The sequence below is a fragment of the Scyliorhinus torazame genome, chromosome 9 (assembly GCF_047496885.1).
Source record: "Scyliorhinus torazame isolate Kashiwa2021f chromosome 9, sScyTor2.1, whole genome shotgun sequence".
NCBI classification, from domain to species: Eukaryota; Metazoa; Chordata; class Chondrichthyes; order Carcharhiniformes; family Scyliorhinidae; genus Scyliorhinus; species Scyliorhinus torazame.
In genome coordinates, this window is record NC_092715.1 from 72155406 (window position 1) to 72172388 (window position 16983).

General features: G+C 47.1%; 1 protein-coding gene across 5 annotated transcripts in view; it reads right to left on the reverse strand.

The window, feature by feature from the left end:
• LOC140429303 (transmembrane protein 171-like) overlaps nucleotides 1-16549 on the reverse strand; it is a 38537-nt gene extending 21988 nt beyond the window's left edge. Inside the window, exons 1-2 of one of the 5 annotated variants that reach the window (XM_072516127.1) lie at nucleotides 16360-16529; nucleotides 4395-4458 (exon numbers count right to left, since the gene is read on the reverse strand). In XM_072516127.1, coding sequence (XP_072372228.1) covers nucleotides 4395-4414 — 20 coding nt within the window. In that variant the 5' untranslated portion in view covers nucleotides 4415-4458; nucleotides 16360-16529. The other 4 variants (XM_072516125.1, XM_072516124.1, XM_072516123.1 and 1 more) reach the window with 4 other exon arrangements.
• Between the last annotated feature and the right edge of the window lie 434 nt (nucleotides 16550-16983).

Genomic DNA, 16983 nt, shown 5'->3' on the forward strand with positions numbered 1-16983 from the left:
ATCCCACAATCCTGTGGGAGTATGAGCTTCCCCAATGAGGGGGGCGGAGAAATCATTAGCAGACTCCCTGTATAAATAAAACTGGCCAGTTTGGAACCAGCCAGGAAGAAGTAAGCAGCAAGCGAAGTTGTTGCTGCTGTTGTATATATATGTTATTTTAAATAAATGTTATTTCTTTGTATCCTTAAAACGCGTGCTGGATTCTCTGTGGCCCTCACAAAACTGGCGACGAGGGTTAAAGTGAATAGCTGTCTCCACTGTTGAAGCCACCTCCCTGGATTTTTGTTGGATACAGGTTGGAAGTTGTTTTCTATTACACCATGCCTCTGTACGGACGTTTGGATGTTTTTGATGCTGCGCTGGAAATCTGGAACCAGTACGCACAACGGATGTGTTACTATTTCCGGGCAAACAACATCACCGAAAACGAGCGCCGGGTGGTCATATTGCTTACCGCCTGCGGCCCGCATACATTTAGGGTGATTAGGAACCTTACGTACCCAGCTGCACCGGATACCAAAACGTTTGATGAACTTGTGAACTTAGTGGGGCAACATTTTAACCCAACCCCATCCACGATAGTCCAACGTTACCGGTTTAATACCGCTGAGAGGACCCCTGGAGAATCCCTTGCCGACTTTCTATCCAGGCTACGCAGGATTGCGGAGTACTGTGACTATGGTGAGACCTTGTCAGAAATGTTACGCAACCGTTTGGTTTGCAGTTATAACAATGCGGCCACCCAGAGAAAGTTATTAGCTGAGCCAACATTGACTTTTCAACAGGCCATTCAAATAGTATTGTCCCAAGAGAGTGCAGAATGAGGAGTGCAGGAGCTACAGGGAATGGAGGTGCATACCTTGGGGCGCAACCCCTTCCATCCAAAAATGTCCCCCCGCACTCCTGCGGTACCTTGGGAGAGGCGACATCCGGAACGACGCCAGTGGCCGTTGGACATTCCTCCCCGAAGGGAGCCTTCTCCAGAACCAATGGATGAGGAGCCATGTCCGTGTCAGACTTGTAGGCGCCGACCCCATCGCAGACGCTGGTCCTGGGGGCGCCAGAGGCGCCGATTTACCGACCGAAACTGGGGCCAGCCCAGGGGCCGTACCTTCCATGTGGATGAACCTGCGGTGACTACTCCTGAGGACGTGGAGATGGAGGATTACTGCCTGCAGCTGCATTGTGTGGCAGCTCCCCGTGTGGCCCCCATTAAGGTGACAGTACGGGTCAATGGTCAGCCGCTTGAGATAAGAGTTGGACACTGGCGCAGCAGTTTCCGTGATCGCCCAGAGGACATTCGACCGCATAATGCCGACACACAGGCCAGGTTGGCCACCTACACGGGGGAACCATTGGACATTGCAGGAACTACGATGACCCCTGTTGTTTATGGACGCCAGGAGGGGCGTTTCCCACTTATTGTGATGCGCAGCCATGGGCCCAGCCTGTTGGGTCTGGACTGATTGCGCCATTTGCGGTTGCAGTGGCAGCACATCCTCCAAACAGTTTCTGGAGGGTTGACTGAGGTGCTAGGACGATACCCAGATGTATTCCAGCCAGGTTTGGGGAAAATAAAAGGGGCCGTAGCCTGTATCCAAGTCGAACCAGGAGCCACGCAGTGCTATTTCCGGGTGCGCCCGGTGCCTTACGCCTTGCTCGAGAAGGTAGAAGGGGAGCTCACTCATTTGGAGAGTTTGGGTATTATCAGGCCCGTCCGTTTCGCTGACTGGGCAGCACCAATTGTACCTGTAATGAAGCTAGATGCCACAGTTCGCTTGTGAATACGGCTTCCCGACTCGACCGATATCCAATGCCTCGCATAGAGGATCTCTACGCGAAGCTTGCAGGCGGACTCTCGTTCACAAAATTAGATATGAGTCACGCCTACCTACAGTTGGAGCTGGACCCTGCCTCCTGACAATATGTAATGATTAATACACACCGGGGCCTGTATGAGTATACACGTTTGCCCTTTGGAGTATCCTCTGCCTAAGCTATTTTTCAACACGTTATGGAGGGCATTTTGAGAGGTTTACCGCGTGTCGCTGTCTACTTAGATGACGTTTTGATCACAGGGACGTTGGAGCAGGAACATTTGGAAAATCTGGAGGCGGTCCTGGACGCTTTTTGGAGGCTGGAGTCCGTTTACGTCGCACAAAGTGCGTCTTTCAGGCGAAGGAAGTAGTCTACCTGGGTTATCGGGTGGACCGCAAAGGTTTTCACCCCGTCGCAGAGAAGGTGCACGCGATACAACAGGCCCCCGCCCTGACTCGGCCTCGTAAACTATTACGGGAAGTTCCTCCCCAATCTGGCAACTACGCTGGCCCCGTTGCACCTTCTGCTAAAGAAAAATCACACCTGGGTTTGGGGGCAGCTGCAAGAAACCGCTTTCCGGCGGGTAAAGCAACAATTGTCGTCGTCTGGGTTACTAACCCACTATGATCCTGGAAAGCCATTGCTCATCACGTGATGCATCCCCGTATGGTATTGGGGCCGTCCTGTCCCACAAGATGGAGAACGGGGCCGAGCGGCCGATAGCTTTCTCCTCTCGCACATTGACTGCAGCGGAAAAAAAGTACGCGCAGATCGAGAAGGAGGGCCTGGCAGTGGTCTTTGCGGTGAAACGTTTCCACCAGTACGTGTATGGCCGCCACGTCACTATCGTGACTGATCATAAGCCTCTGCTGGGACTTTTCAGAGAGGATAAGCCAATACCGCCCATTGCTTCCATGGCCTCGCCGAGGTGCTGGTCACGGATAACGGCACTCCATTCACAAGTGAGGAGTTTGCGAGGTTCATGAAGGTGAACGTCATACGCCATATCCGCACTGCCCCTTACCACCCGGCTTCAAATGGGTTGGCGGAGCGCGCAGTGCAGACATTCAAACGAGGCCTAAAGAAGCAGTCTTCCGGGTCAATGGACACGAGACTGGCTTGCTTTTTGTTTTCGTATAGGACCACCCCCCATGCGGTGACTGGGGTAGCTCCCGGAGAACTCCTAATGGGCCGGAGGCTTTGCACCCGCCTTAGCATGGTTTTCCCGGACATTGGCACAAAAGTACGCCGCACACAAGAATGGCAGGGACAGGGTTTTTCTCCGCATCGGCCGATTCCGCAATTTGCACCCGGTGACCCAGTGTTCGTTCGGAATTTTGCTGGTGGTGCCCAGTGGGTCCCTGGCGTAATCTTTCGCCAAACGGGCCCTATATCTTACCAGGTGCAAGCCCAGGGTCGTCTTCAGCGCAAACATGTAGACCACGTTCGGTCCAGACGACTATCCCTTCCAAAGATTCCACGCCCCCGGAGCTCATTTCTACAGCCACAGAGATCAGAAACAATGGAAAGTAGTCCTCACAATCTTCCTCTGGTGCCTCACTCAAAGCCTGCGCAGGTCGTTACAGAACCGTGTGGAGATAGAGACGCCGAGATGATGGGGGCAGCAGACTCTGACTTTGAGATGGAGACACAGGACGCATCAGAGGGAGAATCCTCGGGCCCACGGGCCGTGGTTGTACAACCGTTACGCCGTTCATCATGGAAGCGCTGGTCTCCGTCTCGTTACACGCCGCCCGATCAAGCGCCTCGTGCAAATGGTGTCCGGCCTGCGGCAAAACGAGTCCGACGCCCTCCTTCGCCAGGGTCTTCGGCGGATTCCTTGGACTTTAGGGGGGGGAGGGGATGTTATAACCTGTCTCCTTACCATTGGCTGGGGACTAATGACAATCCCACAATCCTGTGGGAGTATGAGCTTCCCCAATGAGGGGGACGGAGAAATCATTAACAGACTCCCTGTATAAATAAAGCTGGCCAGTTTGGAACCAGCCAGGAAGGAGTAAGCAGCAAGCGAAGTTGCTGCTGCTGTGTGTATATATATATATTTATATATATATATGTTATTGTAAATAAATAATATTTCTTTCTATCCTTAAAACCCGTGCTGGATTCTTCGTGGCCCTCACAAAAGTGAGTTTCTGTAACTGAATGCACTTCCCACAGATGTAGTCCTCAGCGACACTTGAAGTGTCCATGATGCCCCACATCATGCAGGAGTAGCACATGCCCCACCAATTGACATCTCTCTCCCTCTTCTGGTTGTTAGATTAAAACCTAAATACTAGTTAGGCCCTTAATAAAAATTTACTGCTGCAGCTTTCACGAATAGACCCCTCAAAATTAATGTGCCTTCTGGTTTCTATAGGTTGGTGTAAAATATTAAATCAAGCTTGCTACCCTTAAGTAAGAGTGAGAAGAAAAAAATGAAACTCTTACCGTGCAAAATGTAGCTCCGCTGAGCCTAGGAATAAAAGGTTAAGGACACGAGTCACCTGATTTAGAGAACCAATCAGGAGCCACTCTCTCTTTTGCAAGTCTGACTTCTGAAGAAGGTTCACCTGGCGCTCAATTTAAACATCTACCGGGCTCTGCTCCCTCGATTCCCAGCTGCTCCTGGGGTTCCTGTAAAGGTAAGTTTCCGAGTGAGACTAGGCCCGAATCCACAGCGTGCTCAATTTAAACACTTACCGGACGCTAGGCTCTGCCCTCTGGACACTGCTCCCGCGATTCCAGATGCCTTTGGGGTTCCTGTAAAGGTAAGTTCCCAAGCGAGACTAGGCCCGAATCCGCACCGTGCTCAATTTAAACATTTACCGGTCACTAGGCTCCGCCCTCCGGACACTGCTCCCGCGATTCCAGATGCCTTTGGGGTTCCTGTAAAGGTAAGTTCCCAAGCGAGACTAGGCCCGAATCTGCACCGCGCTCAATTTAAACATTTACCGGTCGCTAGGCTCTGCCCTCCGGACACTGCTTCCACAATTCACGGCTGCACCTAGGGTTCCTGTAAAGATAAGTTCCCAAGCGAGACTAGGCCCGAATCCGCACCGCGCCCAATTTAAACACTAACCGGTCGCTAGGCTCCGCCCTCAGGACACTGCTTCCGCAATTCCTGGCTGTACCTGGGATTCCTCTAAGGGTAATTTCCCGAGTGAGACTGGTTAGGTCTCGCGAGGCGTAACGGCCGTCGGGACTCCCAGGGAATCCTCTCCCGGGATACACTGGTTGCATCCCGCACAGATTCCAGCGGGTCGCAGACGGTAGATCATGCGCAGAGTTAATATTTTAGGTCAATTACTTTTCATCATCTAATCAATTTCAATTTCAGATTTTCAGCTACAGTATTTTGATTTTGTTTTGAGATATTAATTGAATATACTTTGCTTGTAAATCAGTTATTTTTTTGTGAATTAATATCTGCAGTGCCGTATTGAAGGAGTGCTGCAAAATTACAATCGACAGGAGACCAGGGCCGGGATTCTCTGATCCGAGTTCGCCCCGCCGCCGATGCCAGTGAGAACGGAGAAGTTGGTGCTCAGTGAAAACTCCATTCATTGCAGCGGGACCGGAGAATCCCGCCGGCATGAACGGACGGAGAATTACGATTAATGTCTCCACATTCAGAGAGGTATAAAGAACATAGGAAATCGGCACAGGAGGAGACCATATCGTTTATTGAGCCTACTCCACCATACAATATGATCATGGCTAATCTGCAACTCCACTCTCCTGCCTGCTTTCCATATCCCGTGAGATACCTCAAATCTGTCTGTCTCAGCTTTAACTATATTCAATGGGTGCGATCCTCCGGCCACACTGCACCGGAAAAGCAGTTCGCTGCAATGCAGCGTAGCCATTGACAGCTGGGAGAACCCGCTTTCAATCTCGCAATGGTTGGGATCGATCACGTTTTGGCAAATCAGCATATTGGAGCAAGCCTTATGCTAATGTGCACATTCCCGAGGTACCTGAGGCTTTGGGACTCAATCTCTTTGCCTTGGGGACCTCAGGCGAGCGCCATTTAGTGTTGGTCCCCATAAACGGGGACCAAATGGAACGGCATTTGTGGGGGGTCTACAAGGGGATCGGTGGCCCCCAGCTGAATGCCCTTTGGGCAGGGTGGTGCCCTGGCACTGCTCGTGCCACCTTGGGTACCCTAGCAGTGCCACTCTTACAGTGCCAGACTTTCACCCTAGCACTGCCACCCTGGCATTGCCAAGGTGCCCAGGTGGCACTGCCAGATTAGCGGTGCCAAGCTGGCATTTGTTGCCTGCGCGCAATTGGGCCGGGGGACTCTTCCCATATTGTGTTTGGGTTTTGGGAGGGGGGGGGAGGAGAGAGTTGGGGTTTCTTTTGGGGTCCTCAGAGATCGGTGCGCCATTTAAAAATGGTGTCTTGATCTCTCGCTACAACGGGGAGTTTCAGCGGGCAGAGCTCCCCTGTGCAGCGCATTCCCCATTCAGGCCTCTTATTTAACATGATTTGCGTTCAATAGCCATGTGTTTCTAGATTCCACCGTCCTAGAGTCATACAGTTTTGCAGCACAGAAAGAGGCCTTTCTGCTCATCGTGCTTGTGCCAACCATCAATTCTAATCCCATTATCCAGCATTTGGTCTGTAGCTTTGTATGCTATGCTGTGACAAGTGCTCATCTAAATGATTCTTAAATGTTGTGAGGATTCCTGCATCTACCACCCTTTCAAGCAGTGAGTTTCAGAATCCCACCAGCCTCTGGGTGAAAAGGTTTCACCCCACTCCCTTATAAATTTCCTGCCCATTACCTTGAATCTGTGCCCCTTGGTTAGATTTCTCCTGGGAAAAGTTTTTTTCTCCTATCTATGTCCTCATAATCTGATACACCTTAATCAGGTTTCCCCCTCAAGCCTTCTCTGCTCGAAGGAGAACAACACCAGCCTATCAAGCCTCTCTTCATAGCTATAACACTTCAGCCCAGGCACCATCCTGGTGAATTTCCTCTGCACCCTTTCTAGTGCAATCGCATTCTTCCTGTAGTATGGCAACCAGAACACCACACAGTACTCTCGCTGTGCAGGGGAGCCTAGAGCACTTTCATGAAGAAAAGAGAAATTTCCTGGCCAACATATATTTCAGCCAACACCATCAAGCAAACTAACTGGTCATTCTTCTCTTTGGCAAGTAATTTATTGAAGCACTTTGACACATCTCTAGGACTCCAAGGTGTCCTGTGAATGCATGATTTTTTTAATAGTTGTGCAAAAATTAAAAATGTATAAATAAAACCCATTGTCAAGATAAAAGTGGGATAGCATCCTGACCATGTGGCATGGTACAATTCTGCCAAGCATGAACATTTTGATAATGATTAACTTCTAGTTATTCTAACTTCAACCATTACTGATTTAATTTACCTATTTCAATGTGCCTGCTACAAAGCAAGGTTACTTGTAAAATAGAAACCACCAAAAATGCACTAAATATCGCTGGCTTTCCCGAAAGAAAATTCCCATTCTTGCATATTCATTAATGCAAGTAAAAAAATTAAAATGAGCCACACACAATCTGTACAAAACAAAGGACATCAATTAAAACCAAGACATGTTGAAAATGTTCACTACAATGCTCAGTACGAAGTCTTACAACACCAGGTTAAAGTCCAACAGGTTTGTTTCGATGTCACTAGCTTTCGGAGCGCTGCTCCTTCCTCAGGTGAATGAAGAGGTCTGTTCCAGAAACACATATATAGACAAATTCAAAGATGCCAAACAATGCTAGGAATGCGAGCATTAGCAGGTGATTAAATCTTTACAGATCCAGAGATGGGGTAACCCCAGGTTAAAGAGGTGTGAATTGTCTCAAGCCAGGACAGTTGGTAGGATTTTGCAGACCAGATGGTGGGGGATGAATGTAATGTGACATGAATCCCAGGTCCCGGTTGAGGCCCGCTCAATGCTCAGTGTAAGGGAGTTCCTGGGAACTCATGAAAACACACACTGCTTTCCTTTCCGTTGAAAAATTCCTCAAATGGAGGTAGAGGACAACTGCTTTGCAAGTCAAAGGAAGAATATTTCATGAAAGTGAGCCATCATTGTCTCTTTCTGTGGCCTCAGAAAATGCTCATACACAGTGCAATCATGCTTGGCAGAGCTGTACCATTCCACATGGTCAGCATGATATCCTCCTTTATCTATATATTCTTTAATGAAGCTTTGATGTATGTAATTAGGCTGTGAAAAGTCCGGTTCACAAAGCGGTCTGGGAAGAGATGAATTCAATGGCAAGAGTATAGAATTTGTAGTGGAAGACAAACCAGCTGGAGAAAATTATACGTCAGACAATTTAATAGTAGAGTCAGTGGTTGAGGCGTGAAGATCAGAGATGGTGCGGATTTTGTTTTGGGGATTGTGTCACCAAGGGTAAACATGTAGATGAGAGAGGCAAGGATAGTCACAATGCAGCAGTGGGAAGATTATTGCTCAATTTGGTCTGGCTAGGATCAGATAGGCAAGAATGGAACCCAAATAATTGCAGTCCCAACGGAGGAGAAGTGTTGGAGTAGGATGGGGTGATTAACTTTCTGAAGACTGTAGAGAGAAATCGAGTAGGAATAAAACACCATGGTCAGTCATTTTGTTACAATCCATGATAAACTCTGGGTAAAGGGTGGACTCTAGATCGGAGGAACTAAGGCATTGAGTTTCAGGAAGGAAGAGCTGGATCTGGGAGGCAACCGCACATCCAAGGACATGGGGAAGGGAGATTGTGTTGACCAATAGTCAGAGGGGTACAGTGCGTGTTCTTTCGTAAAAAGATGGGAATGATGTGCTTTAAAAGGGGAATGGGAATAGTGTCCAAGGAGAGGGAATCATTCACAATGGCCGAAACCTTCCATCCTGGTTTGCGGCTGGGATTTTCCGGTGCTGCTGAGAGTAATGGAGCTTTGGCTGGAACGCCAAATTCTCGCTCACAATTGATCCTGACACAGACGAGATTGGAGACTCTTGCCCGATATTAATTAACATAGGGGTTTGAAGGGATGTTGATTAACATATGATTTAGGAATAGGAGTAGGCCACTGCTCCGCCATTCAATAGGATCATGGCTGATCTGATTATAACGGCCTGCCTACCCCAGTAATCTTTCACCCCCCTCCTTGTTTATCAATAATCGATCTACCTCTGCCTTAAAAATATCCAAAGACTCTGTTTCCACCGTCTTTTGAGGAAGAGAGTTCGAAAGACTCATCACCGCCCCCCCCCCCCCCCCCCCCCCCAAGAGAGAAAGAAAATTCTTATCTCTTTTTTAAATGGACAACCCCTGGGGCGGGATTCTCCACCCCGCCGTACCCATTTTCTGGTGCGGCACTCCCCCACCGGCAGCGGGATCCTCCATCTCGCCAGCCAGCCAAAGGGGTTTCACATTGTGGTACCCCTACATCATCGGGAAATCAACAGGCTTGAGTGTGCAGCCGGCGAAACAGTGGATCATGCCAACGGAGAACCCAGCACCTTATTTTTAAACAGTTCCCCCCCTTATTCTAAATACTCCTACAAGAGGAATCATCCACAGAAGTAGTGATAACTATTTGCATTTACAAAACGTATTTATCATAGTAAAATATTCCAAAGCACATCACAGAAGTGATCAAACAAAATTTGACACCAGACCACACAGTTAGGTCAGATCACCAAAATCCTGATAAAAGTGGTAGATTTTGAGGAGTGCCTTAAAGAAGAAGCAGGAGACAGAGAGGATGAGGGAGGGAATTCCAAAGCTTGGGAACCAGACTAATAAAGGTATAACCACCAACGGTGGAGTGAGAAAATCTGAGAAGTAAAAGAAGCTAGGGATGGAGGAGTGGAGAGATCCCAGAGGCTCGTGGATCAGCAAGAACTTCCAGAGATATGGAAGTGATTTGATAACAAGGATGAGAATTTTATTATTGAGGAATTTGCCAGACCTGGAGTCAAGGTAGATCATTGAGCAAAAGAGTGATAGGCGAACAGAATTTGGTGCAAGTTAGAATACTGGTAGAAAATGTTTTAGATGCTCAAGTTTACAGAGGGTTCCGAGCTGTGAGGCTGGTCAGGACAGCATTGGAATAGCCGAGATAAAGAGGGTTTCAAGATTAGGAGACGAACAAGGGTATGTTTAGCTTAGTAATAGTAATAATCTTTATTGTCATAAGTAGGCTTACATTAACACTGCAATGAAATTATTGTGAAAAGCCCCTAGTCGCCACATTCCGGCGCCTGTTCGGGTACACAGAGGGAGAATTCAGAATGTCCAATTCACCTAACAGCATGTCTTTCAGGATATGTGGGAGGAAACCGGAGCACCCTAGAGGAAACCCACGCAGACACAGGGAGAACACGCAGACTTCACACAGACAGTGACCCAAGCCGGGAATCGAACCTGGGAGGACCCTGTGATCATTCAAAGGTATTGTTTTAATATGGCGAAGAGGTCCCCCGGTGAATCAGTCACTGAATTCATATCACAGCCGTGGAACATAGCCAAATTTTTAGAATATGGAATGTTTGGGCGAAACCTCCCTGGCATTTCAACAGGCGCTACAGATTTATTTGTCCCGAGACAGCATGGAACACGCCGTCCAGGAAATACAAAGGATGGAGGTGAACGTTTTGGAGCATTGCCCTACTTCGAATCCCCAGAGTCTGGACCGATCGCCGCAGTACTCCGGTCTCGGAAGAGCCAGCCGTCGAGACGTGGGACTTCCCCGGACTCGGCTGAAGATGATTCCAGCCCATGTGCGACATGTGGGTGCCGGTCTAAGTGTAACCGCAGGCAACATGAGGGCCAGCAGTCCAGGAGACCCAGTCACGATACGAGTCACCCCCGGGGCTGGGCCTTGCATCTGGATGGCCCTGTAGAGGCCAAGGATGAGGCAGAGATGCAGCTGAATGTTTGGCAGCGCCCCAAATGGAGCTGGATACGGGAGCTGCCATTTCTGTGGTGGCGAAGAGCACCTTCAATTTTATTAAACGGGCTGTGCATACTTTGGCTGAAATAGCGACTCGTTTGGCCACTTCTACTGAGTAAGACTGAGTATTGTGGGATCCCCCCCTTACTCCGGTAGTTTATGGGTGCCAAATAGTTTGCCTTCCCCTCGTATGAAAGGAGGCGGCTGTAACCTGTTTTGCTGCGATTGGCCACACCAGCTGCAGTTGGTTTGGCGACATATCATCCAAGTGGGTTCTGGCGGTCTGTGTGTGGTACCGAGCAAGTTCCCCAAGGTTTTTCAGCCTTGCTTGGGTAAAATTGAAGGATTCATGGTCTGTGCCTATGTATTTACATGGTGTATTTATGTACGTCCTAAGTGTTTTCATGTATGAGCTGTCTGGACTGTACTGGGCAAGAGCAAAGGGTAAGGGGAAGCAACCAAATGGATGGTTTGTAACTTGATGACAAATACATTTGTAAGCTTCTCCCACATCTTGCTCATGGAGTGTGGGGTGTATAAGAAGATTTTGTCATACTTTTTGCTATCAATCAACTTCACTCCTTTGCTTTTAGACTGTTTACTTGAACACAAATCAGTGCTCCTTTCATCAAATTTTAATTTAATTCTGACTTTAAAAATTAGAAGTCAGAATCTCTAAGGCTGCATTATTAAACAGCAACCACCAATAATCTGTATGTGTATCCCACCTTTAAAGTAAAGGAACAACCCAAGTCATTTCATCAGTATGCAAAGGAAACAGCCAGTGAGACCGGAATATCTCACTCTAATACTTGTGAAGTGCAATGTGGATTTAGAGAACCCAGGCGATAAGTGCTGCCATCCAGGTCACAGCCAACTCCACCATAAAGAAGCAATACAAGCATATACTTCAAGAGATCCATTCTAGGTTTTGGAACTAGGAGAGCTCAGGTGAGCACATTAGTTTCAGAAAGAAAGACTTACATTCATATAGTGCCTTTCACAAACTCAGGATGCATCCAATGCTTCACAATGGATGATGTGGAGATGCCGGTGTTGGGACTGGGGTGAGCACAGTAAGAAGTCTTACAACACCAGGTTAAAGTCCAACAGGTTTGTTTCAAACACTAGCTTTCGGAGCACTGCTCCTTCCTCAGGTGAATGGATGAATTACTTTTGAAGTGTAGTTTGTTTCAATATCGCAAATGAAACAGCCAATTTGCATATGGCAAGGTCCCAAAACAAATTTAAATTACAACCATATAATCTGTTAAAGTGCTGGCGAGGGATAAATGTTGGCCATTAGAAAGGGGAAAATGTTCCTCCTCTTCTGTGAAATTGTGTCGTGAGATCTTTTACATTCTTCTGAGGGGTCAGGGGGGGGAGGCAGGCTGTAACATTTCATCCAAAAGGCAACATTCTGCAAGTGCAGCACTCCTCCAGTATTGTCAGCCTGGATTATGGGTTCAAATCTCTAACGGGGGACTTGAATCCATAACCTTCTGATTCAGAGGTTAGAGTGCTACCTTGAAACCACTAGCCGCTGCACATTTTAAATGCTGCTGTGGACTATGATGGAGTTATACCACAACCAGTGCAAACTCAATCTGGCACATTATAGGTTCCTGGTGATGTGTTCATAGTCCTGTCTACAGGAATAGTGCCAGAAGACTGGAGAGAGCCAAATGTTGTCCCCTTGTTCAAGAAAGGGAATAGGTATAACCCTGGGAATTAGTGGCCGATTAGTCTCACTTCGGTGATCGGTAAATTATTGGAAAGGGTCCGGAGGGATAGGATTTATCACCATTTGGAAAGATACAGCTTAATCCAGGATAGTCAGCACGGATTTGTGAGGGGTAAGTCTTGCCTCACAAGTTTGATTGTATTCTTTGAGGAGGTAACTAAGTACATAGATGAAGGTAGAGCAGTTGATGTTGTAAACATGGATTTTAGTAAGGTGCCCCATGGTCGGCTCATGCAGAAAGTAAGGAGGCATGGCATAGAGGGAAATTTGGCCGATTGGATCAGTAACTGGCTATCACATAGAAGACAGAGGGTGGTGGTAGATGGTAAATTTTCATCCTGGAGCCCAGTCACCAGCGGTGTACCACAGGGATCAGTGCTGGGTTCTCTGCTATTTGTGATTTTTATCAATGACTTGGATGATGGAGTTGAAGGTTGGGTTAGTAAATTTGCTGATGACAGCAAGATTGGTGGAGTAGTAGATAATGTGGAGGGCTATTGTAGGCTGCAAAGAGACATTGATAGGATGCAGAGCTGGGCTGAAAAGTGGCAGATGGAGTTTAACCCTGATAAGTGTGAGGTGATTCATTTTGGTAGGACAAATTTGAATGCGGAGAAGCAGAGAGATCTCGGAGTTCATGTCCACAGATCTCTGAAAGTTGCCACCCAAGTGGATAGAGCCGTGAAGAAAGCCTATAGTGTGTTAGCATTTATTAACAGGGGGATTAAGTTTAAGAGCCATGAAGTTATGCTGCAATTGTACAAGATCTTGGTTAGACCACATTTGGAGTATTGTGTGCAGTTTTGGTCACCTCATTATAGGAAGGATGTGGAAGCATTGGAAAGGGTGCAAAGGAGATTTACCAGGATGCTGCCTGGATTGGTGGGTGGGTCTTATGAGCTTTTCTCATTGGAGCGCAGGAGGATGAGAGGTGACTTAATTGAGGTGTATAAGATGATGAGAGGGATAGATAGAGTGGACGTTCAGCGACTTTTTCCTCGGGTGGATATAGCTGTTACAAGGGGGCATAACAATAAGGTTCATGGTGGAAGATATAGGAGGGATGTCCGAGGTAGGTTCTTTACTCAGAGAGTGGTTGGGGCGTGGAATGCACTCCCAGCTATGGTAGTGGAGTCGGACACTTTAGGAACTTTCAAGCGGTTATTGGATAGGCATATGGAGTGTACTAGAATGATTGGGAGTAGGTTGATTTGATCTTAGTTTCAGACTATTTCGACACAACATCGTGGGCCAAAGGGCCTGTACTGTGCTGTACAGTTCTATGTTCACTGGCGTATTTGCTCTGTTCAGGCATTAGGTGCCTTCCAGGTTATAATTGCACTGTCAACAAGCACCTGACACTGCTTTGCAATGTAACTTGTAATCTTAGTTTAATATGAAACATTATAAGAATTTATCTCAGTGATTTACTTTAAACTATAACTAAGATCCTCCGTCTAAATCAATTGAACTTCTTCACAATTAACATGAACAGTTTGTTTTTTCTGGTATCTCTGCCTGTAAGATGTACTGTAGTAATTTCTGTAAAAAACACTACAATCATTATTTTCAGGCAGATACCACAAAAGGCAAACTGTTCATGTTACCCAATTCAATATTTTAAAAGTGCTGTTAATCTGTAACTACTGATACTGTTCATACCAATGAGACCTATAGCTCTTGGATCACTCTAAACCCAGCAATACTTTCCTCACCCTCAGTAGGGTACTGAATTCAGCGCACGTTTACACAAATTTTGAGCTTCTCGCTCTCAGTTATCACCTGTTGAACGATCTGATGAAAGGTCACCCACCTGACACATTAACTCTGGGTCTGATAGATGCTGATTAAACCTGCTGAATTATTCCGGGATGTTCTGTTTTTATTACTTTGAATTTTTGAGAGCATGACCGGGAACACTTACCTCCTCAAAACATTTAAAACAATTCTGCAGAATTTTCTTTATAGTAGCCGGGAATCTTGTGCCTAGTGCGGGCTCTCAAAGAAAAACGCTTGCATTTACAGAGATCCTTTCCAGATCTCTGGATGTTTCAAAGCACTTGACAGCCAACACGTATTGTTTGAAGAGTAAACAATGTCGTAATAAACGGGAGACATTTTGCACAGAGCAAGGTCTCACAAACAGCAACGAGATTACGTTCAGATAATCTTTGTAATAATCTTTGGTAATGATGGCTGGATACATAATGGCCCAGACACGGGGGAACATATGCTTGCTCTTTTTTTGAAATTGTACCATGGGATTTTTTACATTCACCTCAGGCGGCAGACAGGGGCTTCACCCAAAACATCTTCTTCAGCTGCAGCACGCCCTCATACGTTAGCAAAACTAAGGAGCTGGTTATTGACTTCAGGAAGAGAAGTCGTACACACCCCTGTCTGCATCAACGGGGCAGAGGTGGAGATGGTTGACAGCTTCAAATTCCTCGGTGTGCACATCACCAAAAATCTGTCCTGGTCCACCCACGTCGACACTACGAGCAAGAAAGCACAGCACCACCTATACTTCCTCAGGAAACTAAAGAAATTTGGCATGTCCACATTAACTCTTACCAATTTTTACAGGTACACCATAGAAAGCAACCTACCTGGCTACATTACAGCCTGGTTTGGTAACTAAAGAGAAAATGCTGGAAAATCTCAGCAAGTCTGGCAGCATCTGTAGGGAGAGAAAAGAGCTGACGTTTCGGGTCCGATGACTTTGCCAAATCGGTCATTGGATTCGAAACGTTAACTCTTTTATCTCCTTACAGATGCTGCCAGACTTGCCGAGATTTTCCAGCATTTTCTCTTTCGTTTCAGATGCCAGCATCCGCAGTAATTTGCTTTTATCCACTGGTTTGGTAACTGTTCAGCCCAAGACCGCGAGAAACTTCAGAGAGTCGTGAACAGGGCCCAGTCCATCACACGAATCCGCCTCCCATCCATTGACTCTATCTACACCTCCCGCTGCCTGGGGAAAGCGGGCAGCATAATCAAAGACCCCTCCCACCCGGCTTACTCACTCTTCCAACTTCTTCGATCGGGCAGGAGGTGCAAACGCTGGAGAACACGCACAAACAGACTCAAAAACAGCTTCTTCCCCGCTGTTACCAGACTCCTGAATGACCCTCTCATGGAGTGAACTGATCTGTCCACACATCTTATACTGAGTAGCACTACACTCCGTAATGCTTCACCTGATGTCTGTATTTACTTTATGTATTTATCGTATGTTCTATGTTTTTCATGTATGCAACAATCTATCTGGACTGTACGCAGAGCAATACTTTTCATGTGACAATAAATCAAATCCCTGGAGTTCTAACTTTTGACCTCAGACATTTTTTAAACCAGTGAAATTATACCCCATGCACTGTTAAACCAATATTTTTTCCCCAAAGATGTGCAGGTTAGGTGGGATTACAGGGATAGGGCTGGGGAGTGGGCCTGGATCGAATGTCCTCCATGTGTACTGTGGGATTCTATTAAAAGGTTTATAGGTTGACTTTAGCTAAAAAGAAAAATCAGACTGACCACGATGTTGGAACCACTCATCAGTATTGGGGGAGGAGGGAGGTGCAGAGTAAATTCCAACTTACAGGTAAAATAAAGACAAATGGAAATGCTGTTGAACATAAACGGCAGGGCTTTTCCAAAGAGCTAGATGACTGAGCAAGAGTGAACATGCCGAGTTCGAAAGCAAGTGCTCCGGGCTCCGGGGATTAGTTAACGTGGGTTGAAAACTCTTCGCCTTAGCTGGAAGTTAGAACCGAGCGATTCAGCTATGTTAAGTCGGTGCCATACCGCTCCAAGTCTGGGTCTCTATCCTGAGACTAGCAGAGGCGGCAGGTGTTACCTTGCTGGGCCGTGCGGAGCTCCTCTGTAACAGCAACTGTCACCGGGCACCACCGGGCTTCATCCGGCTCATTTTACACATGTAACGCCGACAATCTACCTCGGACTTGTAATCAGTTAAACCCAAGGCAGGCCCACAGCAGTTATTTATATGTAACAGAGCTGGGAAAACGTCCACGCCCAGATGCCAGAGAGATAGTTACGTTTCACCAGTCTGGATCTTGTTAAGCCACTCTCAACTCGACCTGACTGGTCCCGTCTGGATCCACATCCCTGCCCCACTCTCCTTCCTTGACCCCGCGAAGTGTTTGATGGGGGAGACGGACCTTCTACGTCGTTCGGCCATGAGAGTGGTTTATACAAGACGAACTCGTAATTAATGCTTCAAATTTAGTATGAGTGATCAAGATTCTGTTCAAAAATAATGCACGTTGAGCAGCTTTTCACAATCGTAACGTGTTTGGGAATAGCTTGTTCCACCATCCATTGATATGGGGCCCTATCTGCAAAGATTTGTCATCCCAGACTAATTAATTGAACCTGCATCTACTGCTTTCTGTGTGAGAAAGCTGTACATGTACTCTTTGAGTTTTGAGTTTATTAACTTCCCTCCTGAATGGCCTGG